The sequence below is a fragment of the Brachyhypopomus gauderio genome, chromosome 17, assembly GCF_052324685.1.
Source record: "Brachyhypopomus gauderio isolate BG-103 chromosome 17, BGAUD_0.2, whole genome shotgun sequence".
NCBI lineage: Eukaryota > Metazoa > Chordata > Actinopteri > Gymnotiformes > Hypopomidae > Brachyhypopomus > Brachyhypopomus gauderio.
The window spans coordinates 8,125,417-8,142,411 of record NC_135227.1 but is presented as its reverse complement, the minus strand read 5'-3'; the positions used below and the strand labels follow the sequence as shown (position 1 = coordinate 8,142,411).

Below are 16,995 nucleotides of genomic sequence, written 5' to 3'. Positions count from 1 at the left end.
TAAAATCTAAATCTTCCTGGCTAATATCTAAATGAACTCTCCCTGTGAGCCATACAGTACATATGTTGCATTTTATGCAGGCTTTTCCTTGAGAATTATCGAATTTTCCCACAACCCTCAGTTGAAGGCTTTGCGATTGTTTTGAATTCAGGGGGGGGGGGGGGGGGGGGGGTACGTCGGTCGTTCCCGATCTGCTCTACAAAGGAATCATTAAGCACGGTGGTTGTGTTCGGAAGCCGGCATGCTGGGCCATGGGCTCCCAGAGCCGGCCCAAGCCCGCTCGCATCATGCCCTGCTGAGATAGTGCACCCTGCCGTGCCAGCCCACCACACCACGGATTAAAGGCGCTGATAATTCCTCTTCCTCCTGCTCCATCACCCTGCTCTCTCTCTCTCTCTCTCTCTCTCTCTCTCTCTCTCTCTCTCTCTCTTTCTCTCTCTCTCTCCCTTTATCTCTCTCTCCCCTCCTCTCTCTCTCTCTCCCTCCCTCTCTCTCCATCTCTCTCTCTCTCTGAGCCCTCCGTGCAGATCTAGGCAGCTCCTTTCAGACGGGCACCAGCGCGTTTGGAGCCGCAACGCTGAGCCGAAACAGCTAAAGTGGTGGCAACCATTTCTGACAGTTTGCCTAATTGAAAGTCTCTTTTGGCCTCACGCTTGCTGTTGAAACGAGCGCGTCTCCCTCCGCCCCACTCTCCCCTCACCGCACTAGTGGCTCTCGCCACCTTCTGCTCTGCAGGACATCAGCTTCATCCAGCTTCAATGAACCTCTGCTGCTAGATACACCTCTGAAAACAACCAAGTTACTTGAGGAAACACTGCCCGTTTTTACGGGGAGGATTTCAGGTGAATTCCCAAGTGGCTCGGTTGCATAGACAGTCACGCAGCTGTAAAGACAGTTGGAGCCTCACTCGGATCACTGCCGTAAAGACGCTCAGTGTGCAGAATGAGAAAAGTGATCTGACAATCTGACAAAAATGGCAAAAAGGCTTGGATGATATTCCCATGCGGTCTCAATACACAAATAGGAAAACCAGAAAACAAACATGGGATATTTTCCTGTCCATTTTGAAGAACTTAAATTATTAACTTAATTTACCATAAAAATCTAATCTTAATAAAGTCTTCTGCACTATTATTGTACCACCCTGTTGCCTATAATACAAGTCTTCACCATGACTATCTTGATTCATTAACTTCAGCTGTCAGTGGATGATACTCCAGCTTTTCGAGGCCTGACCTTCTTGACATTCCATAAACAAATTAGTAGATAGTGCATCAAGTTTGTGTAAGAGTTTGCTGTCTGTCCAGTTATGTTCCTTAGCCCATAACATCCAGCATCAGTTGTGTACCAGGCATAACCACCCAAAGTGTAATCTTTACAGACACTCATGTACATCATGAACACGCATCCTTCTACACACAAGCACACGAGTGGGTCTCGGGTGCTTTGGGGCGTGCCCAGGCTCAAGGCCGGCTGTGTATCAGATAAGAAATGCCGAGTACATGACTGTCTTGAATGAATTTTGCGGAAATGTATAATGAGATCAGATTGGAAGCTATTGATCAGGCACACCCACAGGCCAACGTGTGGAACACAGAGAGGAGGAGGCAGCAGCTCACGGAGGCAGCCAAGCACGGAGAGAGAGCATAACCTTGAGGCAGGAAGTCCATGTGCAGTCTGAGAAGCCATATTTATGGAGTGGGCTGAGCTTGGCTCCAGGCATGTGTGCGTGGCGCAGCTCAGAGTTCACTGCTTGCGTGCCTCTCGTACCCACTCCAGCCCCCACAGGGCTGTGTCCCAATAATGATGCCGGAGGAGCTGCAGGTCAGAAGCTCTTGCTGCCCACCAAACCCACTGGACTCCAAAACTAATCTTACAATTTTGCAGCATATTATATATCTTATTAGGCCCAAGATGTGATGTGTCATATTTATGTGGGCCAGCCTTCTTCTTACTTCATCTCTTCTTACTGTTCTCTCATGCCTGCCTGAATCTCAAGGTGCCCTAGACAAATACAGTCTCCCTCTTTTTTCTGTCTGTCTGTCTCTCACTGTTTCTCCTTCTCTCTGCCTTTCCACATGAGGAAGCTGCTCAGAAATGAGTTAGTTTGTTGGGGATCTTGCGTGGCAACCTTGGCCTGGTTGGAACAGACACCGCTGTTCCAAGCGTAAGTGTGGTCACTGCGTGTACATGAGGAAAAACATGACCGTCAGTGCTACAGCTTGGACAAGATACTTCCAAGAGCCTGAGTCCTGCCGTCTCTCTGATGATCTTCCTCGTTCTTTTTGACTTTGCTGATGACCACAAGAAGGATGTATGCTAATGGATGCATGAAGATATGCTAACAGATGCGCACACATGAACACGTTTGGAGCAGCCTGCCGTGTGCCAGCCAGCCGGACCGATCCACGTTCAGCTAACGAGAGGGATGCCATAATGCAGATGTGTTTCAAGCTGTCCTATGGGCGGCTGACGGGTGCAGTGAGCGTCACCTCAGTCGGCTTGGCAACAGCGCATGCCCACGCACCATGGAGTTCGTCCTATAGCTCGTCCTGCCATTCAGATTGGAGGACGTCGGCAAGCCCAATTTACTCCAGCACACTAGTTTCCGCCTGTTGAGTGAAGTGGGAGCTCTTTGTTTGCTGTTGATGTATATTGAGCCTGTAAGAATGTTTGATTTTTGTCTCAGGGAATAGGAAGAGATTTAATTAATTTAGAGTGCTATTAGGCTGTCCCGTTTTGTAATTAAAACTCTGTGTTGATTAGAGAGTTTATTTCGGAATGCATTAGGGTTCTTTTTTGAGGGGGGTGATTTCTCAAGGGGGTTCGGCATTGGATAGATGGCTTAAGAGGCTTTTATGGTCACTAAGATGTTATTAAATCCTCTGGTGTAAAGTAGACCATCAGGAAATCATAGATTAAGATATGCCAACATGGGTGTCTTGAGTTTGGCCAACCTGAACCACAAAGAGTGCTGAGGAGATGACGGGCCAGCCCACGGGGCAGGTGTCAGCTCGCTGGGTATTTCACGCAGTGTCTGACCATTCCAGAGTTGACCCGGTGGCTGCATGCCCCCCAGCCCCAGACCAGCTGTCTGGCCCAGCACTCTTGGGTGCACTTCTTTAAGTGCTTGTTTGATGCCCCATGACAAGGTGAAAGGTGAAGTGGGGGGGGGGGTTGCATTTCCCCAGAGACGGTTGGTTCGATGACTGCTCACTACAGCTTGATGCGTGTTGGGCACCACGAGGACAGGTGTAGCTTCCTAATCCTGACCTACAGCACTGCACCACGTCTCTGGCAGTACTATGTTGAGTGAGACACACAGTCCTTATAAGTGATCCACTGCACTCCACTCCCTCTACTAGCTGATTTTTTAAACCACAGTAGTACTACTTGATATTTATGAAAGTAATGCAAAAATGTAATAACCATATGAAGTTTTTATCATGGCGTTCTGGGGAGACGATGCTTGATAAGTTTCCTCTAATTGAGCTCATCTTGAAACTGTCATAATCGGATTATGACAAAAATCCTCTCTGCAATTAAATTTTAATTTGGGCAAAGTGGTGCATTATTTGGGTTAAAGTACATCTGGATCCCTGTATATGCCTTTATCTTTCTCCTTTGAATTACAGATAGTAGAATCACAACCATCAGTTCTGGGTAAAAACTCACCTTTTAGTAACATCATTTATTATGTCAAGCTGTAACATTTGTTAAAAAAACAACTCAAAGCCATTATTTCACATAATTAGGTCCTTCCTGCACGACACTGTAAAAGTCATTAAAATAAAGCGGCAGAAGTCAACTGATAACACACTCCCTCTGTGTAATTAATGGCCTCTGCCATGAGCCGCTGAGCTGACAATGACGTCGCGCTGTTCTCCACGAGCTCCGAGAAGGAGGCAGGGGCTCTCGTGTGTGTGCTCGCCATCTGCTTGTGCCATTCCACCAGCGGCCCAGTTTGTCATACGTAGGGGATCCACTGTTTGCAGCTGCCGCTGCCTGATCCAGCGCGTGACTCTTTGTCATTTCAAGATTGCTTAATTCCTTTGGGCCTCCATACAGCTGGAGGTTGATCTCCAAGTCCTGGATAGTCCTTCTCTGGAGGAGCAGAGATCAGCCTCTGACCCTTAAAACCCCTCTATATCTCTTAAATGTGCCATAAATAGAATGGGCTCATCTGTAGACTTTTTTGGCTCCAAACTGGGCTCTCAGCGCTCCTATTAAGACTGATAATGGTCTGACTCGGTGAGCCCGGCTCAGTCACTCTCCCTGCTCAATTTTCACCCCGCTAACAGGCAATCTCCTCAGCCCAGTCTGATTCTCCCCAAAGGCCTTCCTCTAGGATTGAGTGCGGGATCTCAGTTTGGAATCTGGACTGCACAGGTCCTCAGTCAGAGCCATGACTTGTATCGGATTGCACAGTCCACACATAGCATCTGCACTGACCTGAGACTGCATGCCACAGGATTAGATAAGGAGGAACCTAGAGTGAAATTTAATGATGTTACCTTGCGGGCTCAGACACTAACAGTGTCTGTCCATGTATTTTTGGCATTTAAATGACCTTAAAAATGGATGCAGGTATATTCATTTTCGCCTCCAGCTAGAGAGGGTGTAACTAAATTCCATGGGGGAAGAGAATTGATTTGAGTCTGTTTGCCAGGCTCAGACGTTTCCCTTAATGTATTTCCTTAGCTGTTTACATACAAATAATGACAGTTAAGAATGGAAGTGTTGCACAGTGTAAGGGCACTGACCTGTGAATTTGGTGAAGGAATCTGGGCATGATTTGAGGTAAATTTCTTCTAACTAAGGAAAAAAATAATGATAAAATTCATACAAGAATAAATAAATATTATATACACACCACCAGTCCCAAGACTGCACCAGGTCCATTTGTGGACAGTCCAGTTTTCATCTGGAACAGACGTTAAAACATTATTTAATCTCTTCGCTTTCTTGATAATCAAATCTCTTGTCATGCTGTGTTCCATGCTGTGTTTTAATTTGCATGTCATGCGTCCACTTTATCTGGCTGTAAGACATGGACACTGTGGACAATACCAATGATCTCTGCTCTGCTCCACCAGGTACGACACCATCACTAACCAGTGACCTCCTCTCTGTCTCTCCAGGTACGACACCATCACTAACCAATGGGAGACGGTATCACACCTGCCCAGGTCTGTGCACTCAGCCGCAGCCACTGTGTGTCGGGGGAAGATCTACGTGTTTGGCGGCGTGAACGAGGCTGGCCGCTCTGCGGGTGTGTTGCAGTCCTACGTGCCTCAGACCAACGCCTGGAGCTTCATCGAGTCGCCCATGATAGGTACGATGACCCCGGTTGACCTTTGATGTCCCTGCCGCCTCGGTTTGATTCTCCATGCTTGGAAATGCAAATGGTATATGTAGGAATGGGGCTGTCACTAAACGAGATCCAACTCCCGACTAGCTCTGACCTTTTCCTTTCAGAAATTTCCACTGGGGTTGTTTTCTGGCTTTAAACCTGTGCTCAGTAATAAACAGACAGGTTGATGTAGGGTGTTAAAAGCGCCATGACACGAATGCAGTGACTTGGCATCATCTTTTATTAAATCCCACATATGCCCACGAGCGAGCACACTGCTGCCGGACCAGGTGATGGAGGCCTAATCAAAGCTAGCCGGTGTTTGACCAGCAACCTTTTACATATGGCTGCAGGACTGCAGCTCTCGCAGTGCCTCCGTTTCTTGTTTTCCCTGAATGTGCCACTTCAGGTGCTTGTCATTTATAGCAGGGACTGAGTGGATGTTCGGGCTGGAGAAATCCCCAGGTTTTTCACGTTTTCTGCCCCTCTTCCCTCTGACTCTCACGTTGGCGTTACATAATGCAGCTTATGGTTGGCCATCTGCTTCAGCTCATAGACGTGAGAATGTTTGTGACTGCCGGTGTCTGTCATTTTGTGAGGAATAAAATGTAAATGTCTTTGGGTCTTATGATCTCAAAGACGTTCACTCGTTCAACCTCACATGAATAATTCAGATGAAGTAGCTCTGTTTTTTTTTTCTTACATTTAATAATGTGGATGTCAAAACATCAATTAAAGTTTATACTATGTCCCCATAGTTACCAAAGACATAGAGTATGACTGAGGAGACAGTCATAAAATAATACTAATCTAGTCGTGGATGTTGAACTTGGACTGGACTTCAGAAGAGCTGGTTTGTAGCTAGCATGTGTAATGAGTATGTAATGAACTTAATTAAGTTCTGGCATGATTCTGACGGGTCAAGCAAGACCCTACAGAAGCTTCCAGCTCAAGAAGACAAGAGAGACAGACAGGAGGCAACGCCACACGGCTTTTATTAATCTGATCTAAAATGGTGTGGAAATCTCACATCAAAAAAATGACCTAAAACATTATAAAGATTATGTTTAATTGCTTTTCTGTTCTGCTAAAGATTATTCAGATCAAAAAGCATTCTCTAAAGAATAAGTAAAATATTTGAGAATCTGATTGTGTCCTCGATGATGGTGCCATAGCGTTCTTGTGCATCAGATAGGGGTCACTGTGCAACAGGTGAGTTGAGGACCACGGAGAGTGTGCTGACATTAACCCCCGGCAAGGACGGCCTCCCACGGAGCGGCCCGTGTAAGAGCAGTCATGCTCCGCTGATTACTGCTAAAGGGCTCTGTGATCCGTAGAGGGCCCTAGCCATGTCAAGTGGTGTGGCTCTACTTCAGCAGACACGTAATGAAGTATGCAGCCCGGTGGCAGGGTCTGTGTCTCAGCCACGCGTCTCAGAGCCTCTCGTACTCCTGCCGTTTTTACGGCTTTTAATATATTGTTAATATGATTTATATTATTATGAGTTTCTTCTGCAGAAAGCTTTCATTGCCCTGCCATGTGTATAACAATAATTATAGTATAGTTTGGTGCTGGCATTAAGGTTGTCATGCAGTCATGTGTGTGTTTCAATGAGGTGTTTCAATAAGTTCAAAGAGGTTGCATCGCATGCATTGAGATAGATACATGTAATCTCCCTTCATTGAGCAATATGTTGTCATTACGCCCTGTAAAAAGTCAACAAATGAATTCAGGTAGTGGTAAAAAACCCTTCAGAATGCAGAGTATGCCAAGGTGCAGCGGAGAGTTCAGAACACTGAATGCTGCAGTGTGGGTCTTGTCCCATGGTGGATGGACCCGGTCACAACCCTTGGACCCTGCAAGCTGTATTAGAGTGGACGTGCTCATGCTAGGCCATGCGTCCACCTGTCACTCAGATCATAACCCTGCCCCCAGTGTCCACCCAGGAGAAAGGCGCTTTGGGAAGGTGTGGGGTGTGGGCTAGTGCTGCCTATTTAGAACGTAAATAAACCCCTCTGTGGAGCTGCGTCACCAACATCTAGTGCTAGCGACAACAAGGAGGTGACACCAGAACTCAGCGACTTCATCTAACTGTGGAGAAAAGGGGAGACGAGCTTTGGTATGGGTTTTTAAGCTGTGTCTGTGGAGAGAGAGAGAGAGAGAGAGAGAGAGAGAGAGAGAGAGAGAGAGAGAGAGAGAGAGAGAGAGAGAGAGAGAGAGAGAGAGAGAGAGAGAGAGAGAGAGAGAGAGAGAGAGAGAGAGAGAGAGAGAGAGAGAGAGAGAGAGAGAGAGAGAGAGAGAGAGAGAGAGAGAGAGAGAGAGAGAGAGAGAGAGAGAGAGAGAGAGAGAGAGAGAGAGAGAGTGAGACTGAGACTGAGACTGAGACTTCCTTTGGATCCCTTTTTATCAGCTGCAACCCCTACAAAGCAGATTGACACTGTGGTGCTCAACAGGGGTACAAAGCATGTCGTGTAGGATGGCCAAACACAAACAAAAACCGTCAGATTTCCCCCGCGTGTGCGGTCAAGCAGAGAGCTGCGTGTTGAAAGGGGGTTAAAGCAGGAGTGACCTTTGCTGAGCCCAGGAGACTGCGGCATATATGACTGGGCCAGCTCAAAAACCAGGATTTGGCCCACTCTGACTGCAGCGCCACCCACAGGGCGCACAGGACACCGCACTGGATGTACTTGGCTACTCTGTTGAATATTAATAGTCAAATTCTGCTGTTTTGCATATGGGCTTCCGTATCAGCCCTAATTCAACACCTCCTCAGGAGCTCCTTCTCCAGAACTGAGAGTGCAGGAAATTTAATTATCCATATATAAGTTTTACTCTGGCAGATGAGGTTGAAATCACAGCTGTTGTAGAGAGCGTGATGGTAATTCAGTTATTTTTTCTTGCCTCATCAATTATTCATGTCTTCTTTTTCCTGCTTATTTGCTCCAAAAGGAGTGAATAGGCGTGGGCCCTCCGTCACTGGAGGAGAGGTGTGGGCCTGGTGATGGATGTGAGCCGCTCCTCTCTGGCCTCCTGCCTTCCTCCGTGCAGTGTTGCTGCTTCTCCGTTCACATAACGAGCAGATGAAAAGAGCGGGAGGAGAGAGTGTGCCGTCCAAACATGGAGGCCCCATCATTCTCTTCTCTCTGAAATGAGCTTTCATTGGCTCAGTGCTCATTGGCTCAGTGCTCATTGGCTCAGTGCTCATTGGCTCAGATGACAGTATTTGTTCTAAATGTAGAACTTACTTAAACATTGAAACCAAATGTCTATAATTCCAATACATTCTTCTTTGTGTGTGTGTGTGTGTGTGTATGTGTGTGTGTGTATGTGTGTGTGTGTATGTGTGCCCTGTACAGACAACAAGTATGCTCCTGCTGTAACACTCAACGGCTTCATCTTCATCCTGGGAGGGGCGTATGCGCGAGCCACCACCATCTATGACCCGGAGAAGGGTCACATCAAAGCTGGACCCAACATGAACCAGTCCCGCCAGTTCTGCAGGTGTGGAGAGAGGCCCCGCCCCCCAGCCAGGATGCTCTAGCTTACTCCTGCTCTCACATGTTAACACCTCTTGTTGGACAGCATCCATTTACTCTCTCAAGACCGCATTATGGACTGCGGCTTTGACACACTGCATGTAGTACATCAGTAAGAATACCGTCCACGTCACAGGGTGGTTGTGTCCTGCTTGAGTAGATACATGAGTGTGAACAGCCTGGTCTGGAGGCAGAGCACCCAAACAGTAGATCAACAACGGTGTTAAAAGCATCAGGACCTCTTGTTCACACCTGACTGTCTCCGTACAGACACTTTTCATATCATCAGATACGTCAAAGCCTTTAACTGCTAATTGTGTGAAAGCCACTCATGCCTGAATGTAGTGAAACATTTTAGTATTTCAACTCCCAGGCAGGTTTTCTGGCAAAAATGAAAGGTACTGTTAATTTGGTTAATTTAGTTAATTTTAGATGAGCAAAAATGAAACATGTCTGAAACATCTGGAAACTTTTTTATCCTTGAAAATCTGGAATATCCTGGAATAGCTGGAATACTTTTTTGTCCCATATCACTAACCACATTTCTGTGCTTATACTGTAAGAAATGATGTCCAAAATGAGGAATGACATCCAGAAAGCTAGTGTGGAAAAGCTGCAGAAATCTCACGGTTAAGGCGATAAGTTGCTTCAGTTGAAATGTAAAAAAAGAAAGACAAAAAGAGAGGGGGGGGAGGGGACTTTCTACACATAAGAATTCATTTCTGGTCCCCTGGGTTGGGCTTTGCACTATCTTCCTTTGTTGATTGGTATTCACAGCAGAGACAGTAATTAGCTCACTGCCAGATCAAGCAGGGATGAGCCACAGAGCGGCAGCGTACCCAAAACATCGCCACACGTCTGGGTGTTTGCGTACATGTGTTTTTGTGCACATTTGTGTGTACCTGTGTGTGCATATGTCTACATGTGTGTGCATGCGTTATATTTGTGTCGACGTCCGTGTGCGTGCACATGTCTGTACATGGGTTTAGATGCGTGCATGTGCGTGTATCTGTCTGCATGCGTGCATGTGTGTGTAGGTCTGTGCATTTGTGGTTCACACGTATGTCTCTACACATCTGTCATGTTTTTGTGAAGCGCGGGATCTGTATCCCAGTCACACCACTAAGAGTTTCTGACATTTTGAAACTGAGGGTGTGAAACTAACAAAGCAGGAGATGGTGAAGTAAATAACGTATTCTTCATTGAGTACATCTGCTCCATATAACTTTAAGGGGCAGTGATCTACCGCCCAGTAGAATTCTGCTCTGAGTCCTAACCCATCTGATCCTGAACCCTTAACCAGCTGATCCTGAACCCTTACCCAGCTGATCCAGAGCCCGTTCCCGTCTGATCCTGAGCTCAAACCCAGCTGATCCTGAGCTCAAACCCAGCTGATCCTGAGCTCAAACCCAGCTGATCCTGAGCCTTAACCCAGCTCATCTTGTTAATGGAGGCTTGCGGCAGGATCTGCGGCAGGTGTGAGAGGCAGGTCTGCCGTATGAACTGTGTGAACAATGCAGGGCAGACAGGTTTTGGGAGCACAGCTGGAGCTGGAACAACCTCCCGCCAAAACACACACACACACACACACACACACACACACACACACACACACACACACACACACACACACACACCTCGCTGCCCCACACCATCTCTGCTGCTCATGATCTTCTCTCTGTCCCCATCCAGCGCTGTGGTCTTGGATGGGAAAATCTACGCTACAGGAGGACTTGTGAGCAGTGAGGGCCCTGCTCTGGGGAACATGGAGGCCTTTGACCCCTGCACCAACACCTGGACCCTACAGCAGAGCATGCCCTGCCCCCTCTTCCGGCACGGTTGCGTGGTCATCAAGAAGTACATCCAGAGTGCCTGACACCTGGACCCCACGCGGGCCAATGGGATTCCGCCATCTCCACCACTCCAGCGCCCTCATGTGCCCTCACTCACTCCCTCCCTCACTCCCCCTCAGTGCTCCCACATTACCAGGGCTCACACTGACACATTTTGTGAAATCTCTCTTTTGCTACTCTCTCTCTCTCTCTCTCTCTCTCTCTCTCTCTCTCTCTCTCTCTCTCTCTCTCTCCTTTCTGTCTCATCTCCTTCAACTGTCTCTCATGTTGTTATTCCATCACCTCCTCCTCTCCCACTCTCACCCATAAGGAATGTAGAAGCTAATCTTTGCCGTTTGGCGCAAACAGGCTCGGTGTCTTCGTGAGGCGCCTTCGGGTAACACATCTCACCTCATGCTGCTGGCACTGGGGGTCTGGCAAGGCACTAGTCTTAATGCTCCATTGCCATTTTAATTCGAGGAGACACCTGCTCTCTCTCTCTGTTCCTCCCTTCCTCTTCTCTTTCTCTCCTGATCAAATTTCAGTCACTTGTGTTGGTTCATTGTTGACTGACTCCTTTGACTCCTTTTTTACTGTCCATAAATGTTTGTTTGTTTGTTTTGTTTTGTTTTTTTAGTAGAAATGCAGTCAGGTTTTATTCATCAGTGTAACAGTTTACTTCTACCTTTCTGTTGTTGGTGCAGATAGAATCAGCTCAGCTCCAAGTGGAATGACGTGAATGACATATTTTGGTAACAATGGAGGAAAAGTTTAGTTTATTTATTCAGTGCTGAAACTTGGGTTGCATGAGCATTCTGATGTGATGGCTCTTACTTTTACCATAGTGACAGTTAGATATAAAAGGGAGTGCGTTTGTGTCCAATGTGAAAAAGCATTCCTATTCCAGGACCTCCAGCACACAGTACTGCTGGTGACACCCACCGATGCGACTGATTCTGTCCATCCTAATGACTTCCGATGCCAGTGGCTTGGGCAGGACAGCCAAAGGCCTCCATTCTGGACCTGGACTGCAGACGGGACTGCCCTGGGATGGGAAGTTTTGTCATGGACTGCTGCACTTTTGTCTTGCACTCTGCCAAAGCACAAATGATCTGGAGCTTGGAGGGAAAATGGGATTTTCTTTTGCCTTTGTTCCCTGTGCAATCACTGTTTGCCAAGCAAGTCAACTGACTTAGGCCTGCAGGACACTTGGCACACTGTTGGAATTGAACAGGATTCTCTGGAATTTAGAGGGAGAAAAATTATATTGTTTATTTTAGGAACTTAAAGTGATGACAGTTGTTTTTAGAAAAATGTATAGTATGTTAATGAAATGTTATGTACCAAAATGAGCAATTGATCGTTGCCATATAACTATTATTGTTTAAATTAATGAGAGGACTTCATCATTAATTCTAACAATAATAATTATGGAGAATACAATGTTGATTCATAAGGATGACTTGTGTTTTCTCTTAATTATGATTGTTGCGGTTTTCTGCATTAAGAAAACAAGTAATGTACAAATGGATAGATAGGAAAGTCCAACAAAATCCAGGCGGTCCCTTATGCAGGGTTACCTGGCACTAGATTTAAATGCCTTTTTCGTGATGTCTGTCTAAACTTCAGAAACACTGGAACAGAAGCAGAAAACCACAGAGCCACCATCATTGTTAATCTCAGTAAAGTTTATGAAAAGCAAAGTTCCAGATTTTTTTGATAAAGGTGGCTTTATCATCCTGCCTCATGGCTCTGATAAAGTCCCTTCTTCTTCTAGCAGAAAGGAGGATCATACAGATATGTATTGCTGGCCTTGTGGCAACCTATTCACACTCCTGCTTTCTTGTCTTCTCCCAACCTCTCGCCCCACCCCTCTCCCCATAGACCAACATCCCTCCCCTCTCCCCATAGACCAACATCCCTCCCCTCTCCCCATAGACCAACATCCCTCCCCTCTCCCCATAGACCAACATCCCTCCCCTCTCCTTATAGACCAACATCCCTCCCCTCTAATCATAGACCAACATCCCTCCCCTCTCCCCATAGACCAACATCCCTCCCCTCTCCCCATAGACCAACATCCCTCCCCTCTCCCCATAGACCAACATCCCTCCCCTCTCCTTATAGACCAACATCCCTCCCCTCTAATCATAGACCAACATCCCTCCCCTCTCCCCATAGACCAACATCCCTCCCCTCTAATCATAGACCAACATCCCTCCCCTCTCCCCATAGACCAACATCCCTCCCCTCTCCTTATAGACCAACATCCCTCCCCTCTAATCATAGACCAACATCCCTCCCCTCTCCCCATAGACCAACATCCCTCCCCTCTAATCATAGACCAACATCCCTCCCCTCTCCCCATAGACCAACATCCCTCCCCTCTAATCATAGACCAACATCCCTCCCCTCTCCCCATAGACCAACATCCCTCCCCTCTCCCCATAGACCAACATCCCTCCCCCCTCCCCATAGACCAACATCCCTCCCCCCTCCCCATAGACCAACATCCCACCCCTCTCCTTATAGACCAACATCCCTCCCCTCTCCCCATAGACCAATATCCCTCCCCTCTAATCATAGACCAACATCCCTCCCCTCTCCCCATAGACCAACATCCCTCCCCTCTCCCCATAGACCAACATCCCACCCCTCTCCCCATAGACCAACATCCCTCCCCTCTAATCATAGACCAACATCCCTCCCCTCTCCCCATAGACCAACATCACTCCCCTCTCCTTATAGACCAACATCCCACCCCTCTGCCCATAGACCAACATCCCTCTAATCATAGACCAACATCCCTCCCCTCTCCCCATAGACCAACATCCCTCCCCTCTAATCATAGACCAACATCCCTCCCCTCTAATCATAGACCAACATCCCTCCCCTCTCCCCATAGACCAACATCCCACCCCTCTAATCATAGACCAACATCCCTCCCCTCTAATCATAGACCAACATCCCTCCCCTCTAATCATAGACCAACATCCCTCCCCTCTCCCCATAGACCAACATCCCTCCCCTCTCCCCATAGACCAACATCCCTCCCCTCTCCCCATAGACCAACATCCCTCCCCTCTCCCCATAGACCAACATCCCTCCCCTCTCCCCATAGACCAACATCCCTCCCCTCTCCCCATAGACCAACATCCCACCCCTCTGCCCTATCCCACCCAACAGCACTGCCTCATGCTGTTGGAAAAGCTGATCCTAGTAAGGTTTAGAGTGGGTGGTGGTGTCTGGCTCTGGTGAGTGTAGAGCAAGTCTTGTAGCCTGAGAAGCCTGTGCTTCTCCTAGCTGCACCTGTTCAGCCCTTCACCGGCAGCCTCTCCCCCAGCCCGGGTCTTCACAGCCATCAATCACAGCCAGCCATCAAACCCCTGCTGGTATTTAAATAAACTAGGCCACTGTTGGGAGATCTTGTGTCTTACGTGCATGTTCACAACGCTGCTCTGATTGGGGCAGTTCTCTAAAAGGCTTGCTGCTGTTTTGTGACATCCACATCTCAGTACATTGCGACTGCCCAGGTCTCACTGTGTGCTCTGACTCTGACTCGGTGTCTGGCTGCAGAGGGACACCGGTATTGTGGCATAATTGTTTGGTGCTTCTCCTGGAGAAGAGAGTCATTGCTGAAGCAGGGAGTCATCGTACCAGTGCTTTAAGCAGACTTCTTTTTTGAAGTATAGTTCGATAGCTTCATTTCCCTGAATAGGGACAAGACATCGCTTCATGTTTGTACTACAAATAAAAATGTGAGGTTTTCACTGCACAGTCACAGCCACTGATTAGCACACGGAGTAGTGGAAATGCTACTGCAACATGAAAAACATTCTGGTTTTTTTTTTTAACTGTGATCTTAAATGTCAGAGGTACAGTTAAATTCAGTGGAAAATTCCATCATTGTGTTTGAATATAGAGGGGCTGGGTTGCCTGGAAGAGGAATCAAGCAACATGCTTCAAGTGAGAAGATAATGATTTTGTTTTTGTTAACAATTATGTGTTTGGAGACGGTATCAGTCACTCAGGAAAAGTATGCCGAATGTTCATGATTTTTTAAACAATAGATTATTATGAGCTTTGGCTGGTGCACAGCCCAGTCCTGGCATTCTACAGAGTTCTGTTGGAAATCAGACCCTCGGTCCAAGGACATACATTGTCCCCGGAGCTTGTTCCAGTCCTCTCCTTTCTGAATTATTAACGTTCTGTAGCTCTGGCACCAATTATACAGTACGAACCAGTAGCAGGTTGTGTGGATGTTTTTAACTCCACTTTCCTTTGGTTTTTTGCCTCCTAAAAGAATTCCGGCATTTCATATTTGTGAGTAACATTTAGTTAGGACTTTGCTTCTGATCCTGTGAAGCCTTTGAGCAAACCCATTATCTCATTTGTGTATTCCCTCATTACTTTATCTCATTAAAATGGTTTTTCCTATCTGACTGGGGGAACATCTGCCTGTACTGAAATGGCCACTTCGCCACCCCACTTCACAAACCCCCCCCCCACCCTCAACAGCAGTAATGTACAAATACGATGGCTGATCTTTAAACACCTTCCTTTAAATAAGCACTACCCTCCTGAAAGGAAAAGGTAGAATTACTAATTCTCCAGCTGGACAAAATGTGTCTAGTTGGGAGATTGAGGTTCACTGAAATTTCATTGTCGGTACGGCTTTGATAAGATGGCTCTTTGGTGTCAGCCATTTAATGTGAGAACGTCACCTTTTTCTTTGTGTTTTTCTCATCCTTTCACTTGATCTCCATTCATGCAGGCAGCTTAGCAGTAATTAAGGGGTAAATAAGAATGTTAGTGTTTGACTATTTAGAGGGCTGTAAGACGAGGACATCTGAAGAGTGGGTCTGTGACCTTCATCTGAAAAGCAGAGCTGTTCGATAATGGAAATGTGATGACTGATGAGCCTGGGTAATTATTCCCCTATGCAGCTTGCTTTTAAAAATTTTTTCTTAAGTACTGCTCTCACTTTTAGATCTTTCTGCTTCATATTTCTTGTAAAATATCTTATATTTGTCATCTACGTTTATCCTGGGTTTTGAATCAGTCAATGAATTGTTGAATTCAGTTGACCTGCAGTTGCATCAATAATGATTATCTGAAAACTTGCATAGGAACATTTTGTTCTCACAATTGTGTAAAGCACAGGTTGATGTGGCGCATATTTGCTAAAGCTCTTTCAATCAAAATTTAGTCATCTACGATTGGCTGAATGGGACACAGAACTCCCCAGACTTAGTCCCTCACAATGTCATTCATTCAGAAATAGCTTGTGTAGCCAGTGTGGTTCAGCACAGATGGAGGGTGGCTAGGAAGATCCTGGACCCAAGCATGCACCTGTCGACTATGGCAGGCATCGCCACTTTGTCCTTGGTCCTTCTCCTGCTCACTGGGAAAGGGCAGGCAGTGAAAGACTGAGGAGGTCCATGTTCTGGACTCGACGTTGCTGCTTCCTGTCTGGAACGTTGGGGATTGGTTCACAGCAACATGGGATGTTGCTGAGGGGCCAGGCATCAGAGTCCTGGTAATGATGCAAGGACAATATCACCTTGGCCTCAGGCTGCATAGACTTGGCTGGGCTTGGGTGATCAGTAAGAGACATGGACACATTTTAATACTCGACCCAATAAAACAATTTTATGATAACAGACTTGGGATTTAAAACCTAGTTTAGCTCACAGGAGTGCAGTTTGCTTAACAAAAAAGAAAAATTTTTAACAACAACAAATAACATAATTTGAACCTGCTTGGAAATGCAGCCATTATTTTCAAAGCACATTAATAAGCCGTCTTGAGTCAGAACTTGTTTATTTTCGTTTTTTCTCTCTCTACCAGTGGCTAAATACATACATAGAGTTTTTAGTGTCCAGTTTAAAATACACTGAAAGATTCGCTGTTTATAATACAAATAAATAAAATTACATTTGAACACAGTGTAGCAACAGAGGAGATTGTAGCACCAGCATGGTTGCATGGTTCTTCATGAGAAGGAGCCTGCAAGGATAGAGGATGTAGATTGCAGGCTTAGGGAACAATGTACCTTGTGGCTTGTGTTTAAAGAAATACTTTTTTAAAAGTATAAGTAGTCATATTGATAACACTATCCAAGCAGCATGATCTCACCTTTGCAAATTGGTAAGAATTTGCAGACTCTGGGAAGATTTGGATGGTTAAAGTGGCCCAATGTCAAGTCTCACTCACACCTTTTCTTACAACTTTATTCTTACAAAATCCAATTACGTTTCACTCACAAAATAAT

General features: G+C 46.4%; 1 protein-coding gene across 2 annotated transcripts in view; it reads left to right on the top strand.

The window, feature by feature from the left end:
• LOC143480689 (kelch-like protein 29) overlaps positions 1 to 10,980 on the top strand; it is a 66,447-nt gene extending 55,467 nt beyond the window's left edge. For both annotated transcript variants that reach the window (XM_076978487.1, XM_076978486.1), the window contains 3 exons: positions 5,142 to 5,335; positions 8,710 to 8,854; positions 10,582 to 10,980. In XM_076978487.1, the coding sequence (XP_076834602.1) occupies positions 5,142 to 5,335; positions 8,710 to 8,854; positions 10,582 to 10,765 (523 nt within the window). In that variant the 3' untranslated portion in view covers positions 10,766 to 10,980. The remainder of the gene's footprint in view (positions 1 to 5,141; positions 5,336 to 8,709; positions 8,855 to 10,581) is intronic.
• Positions 10,981 to 16,995: the final 6,015 nt, after the last annotated feature.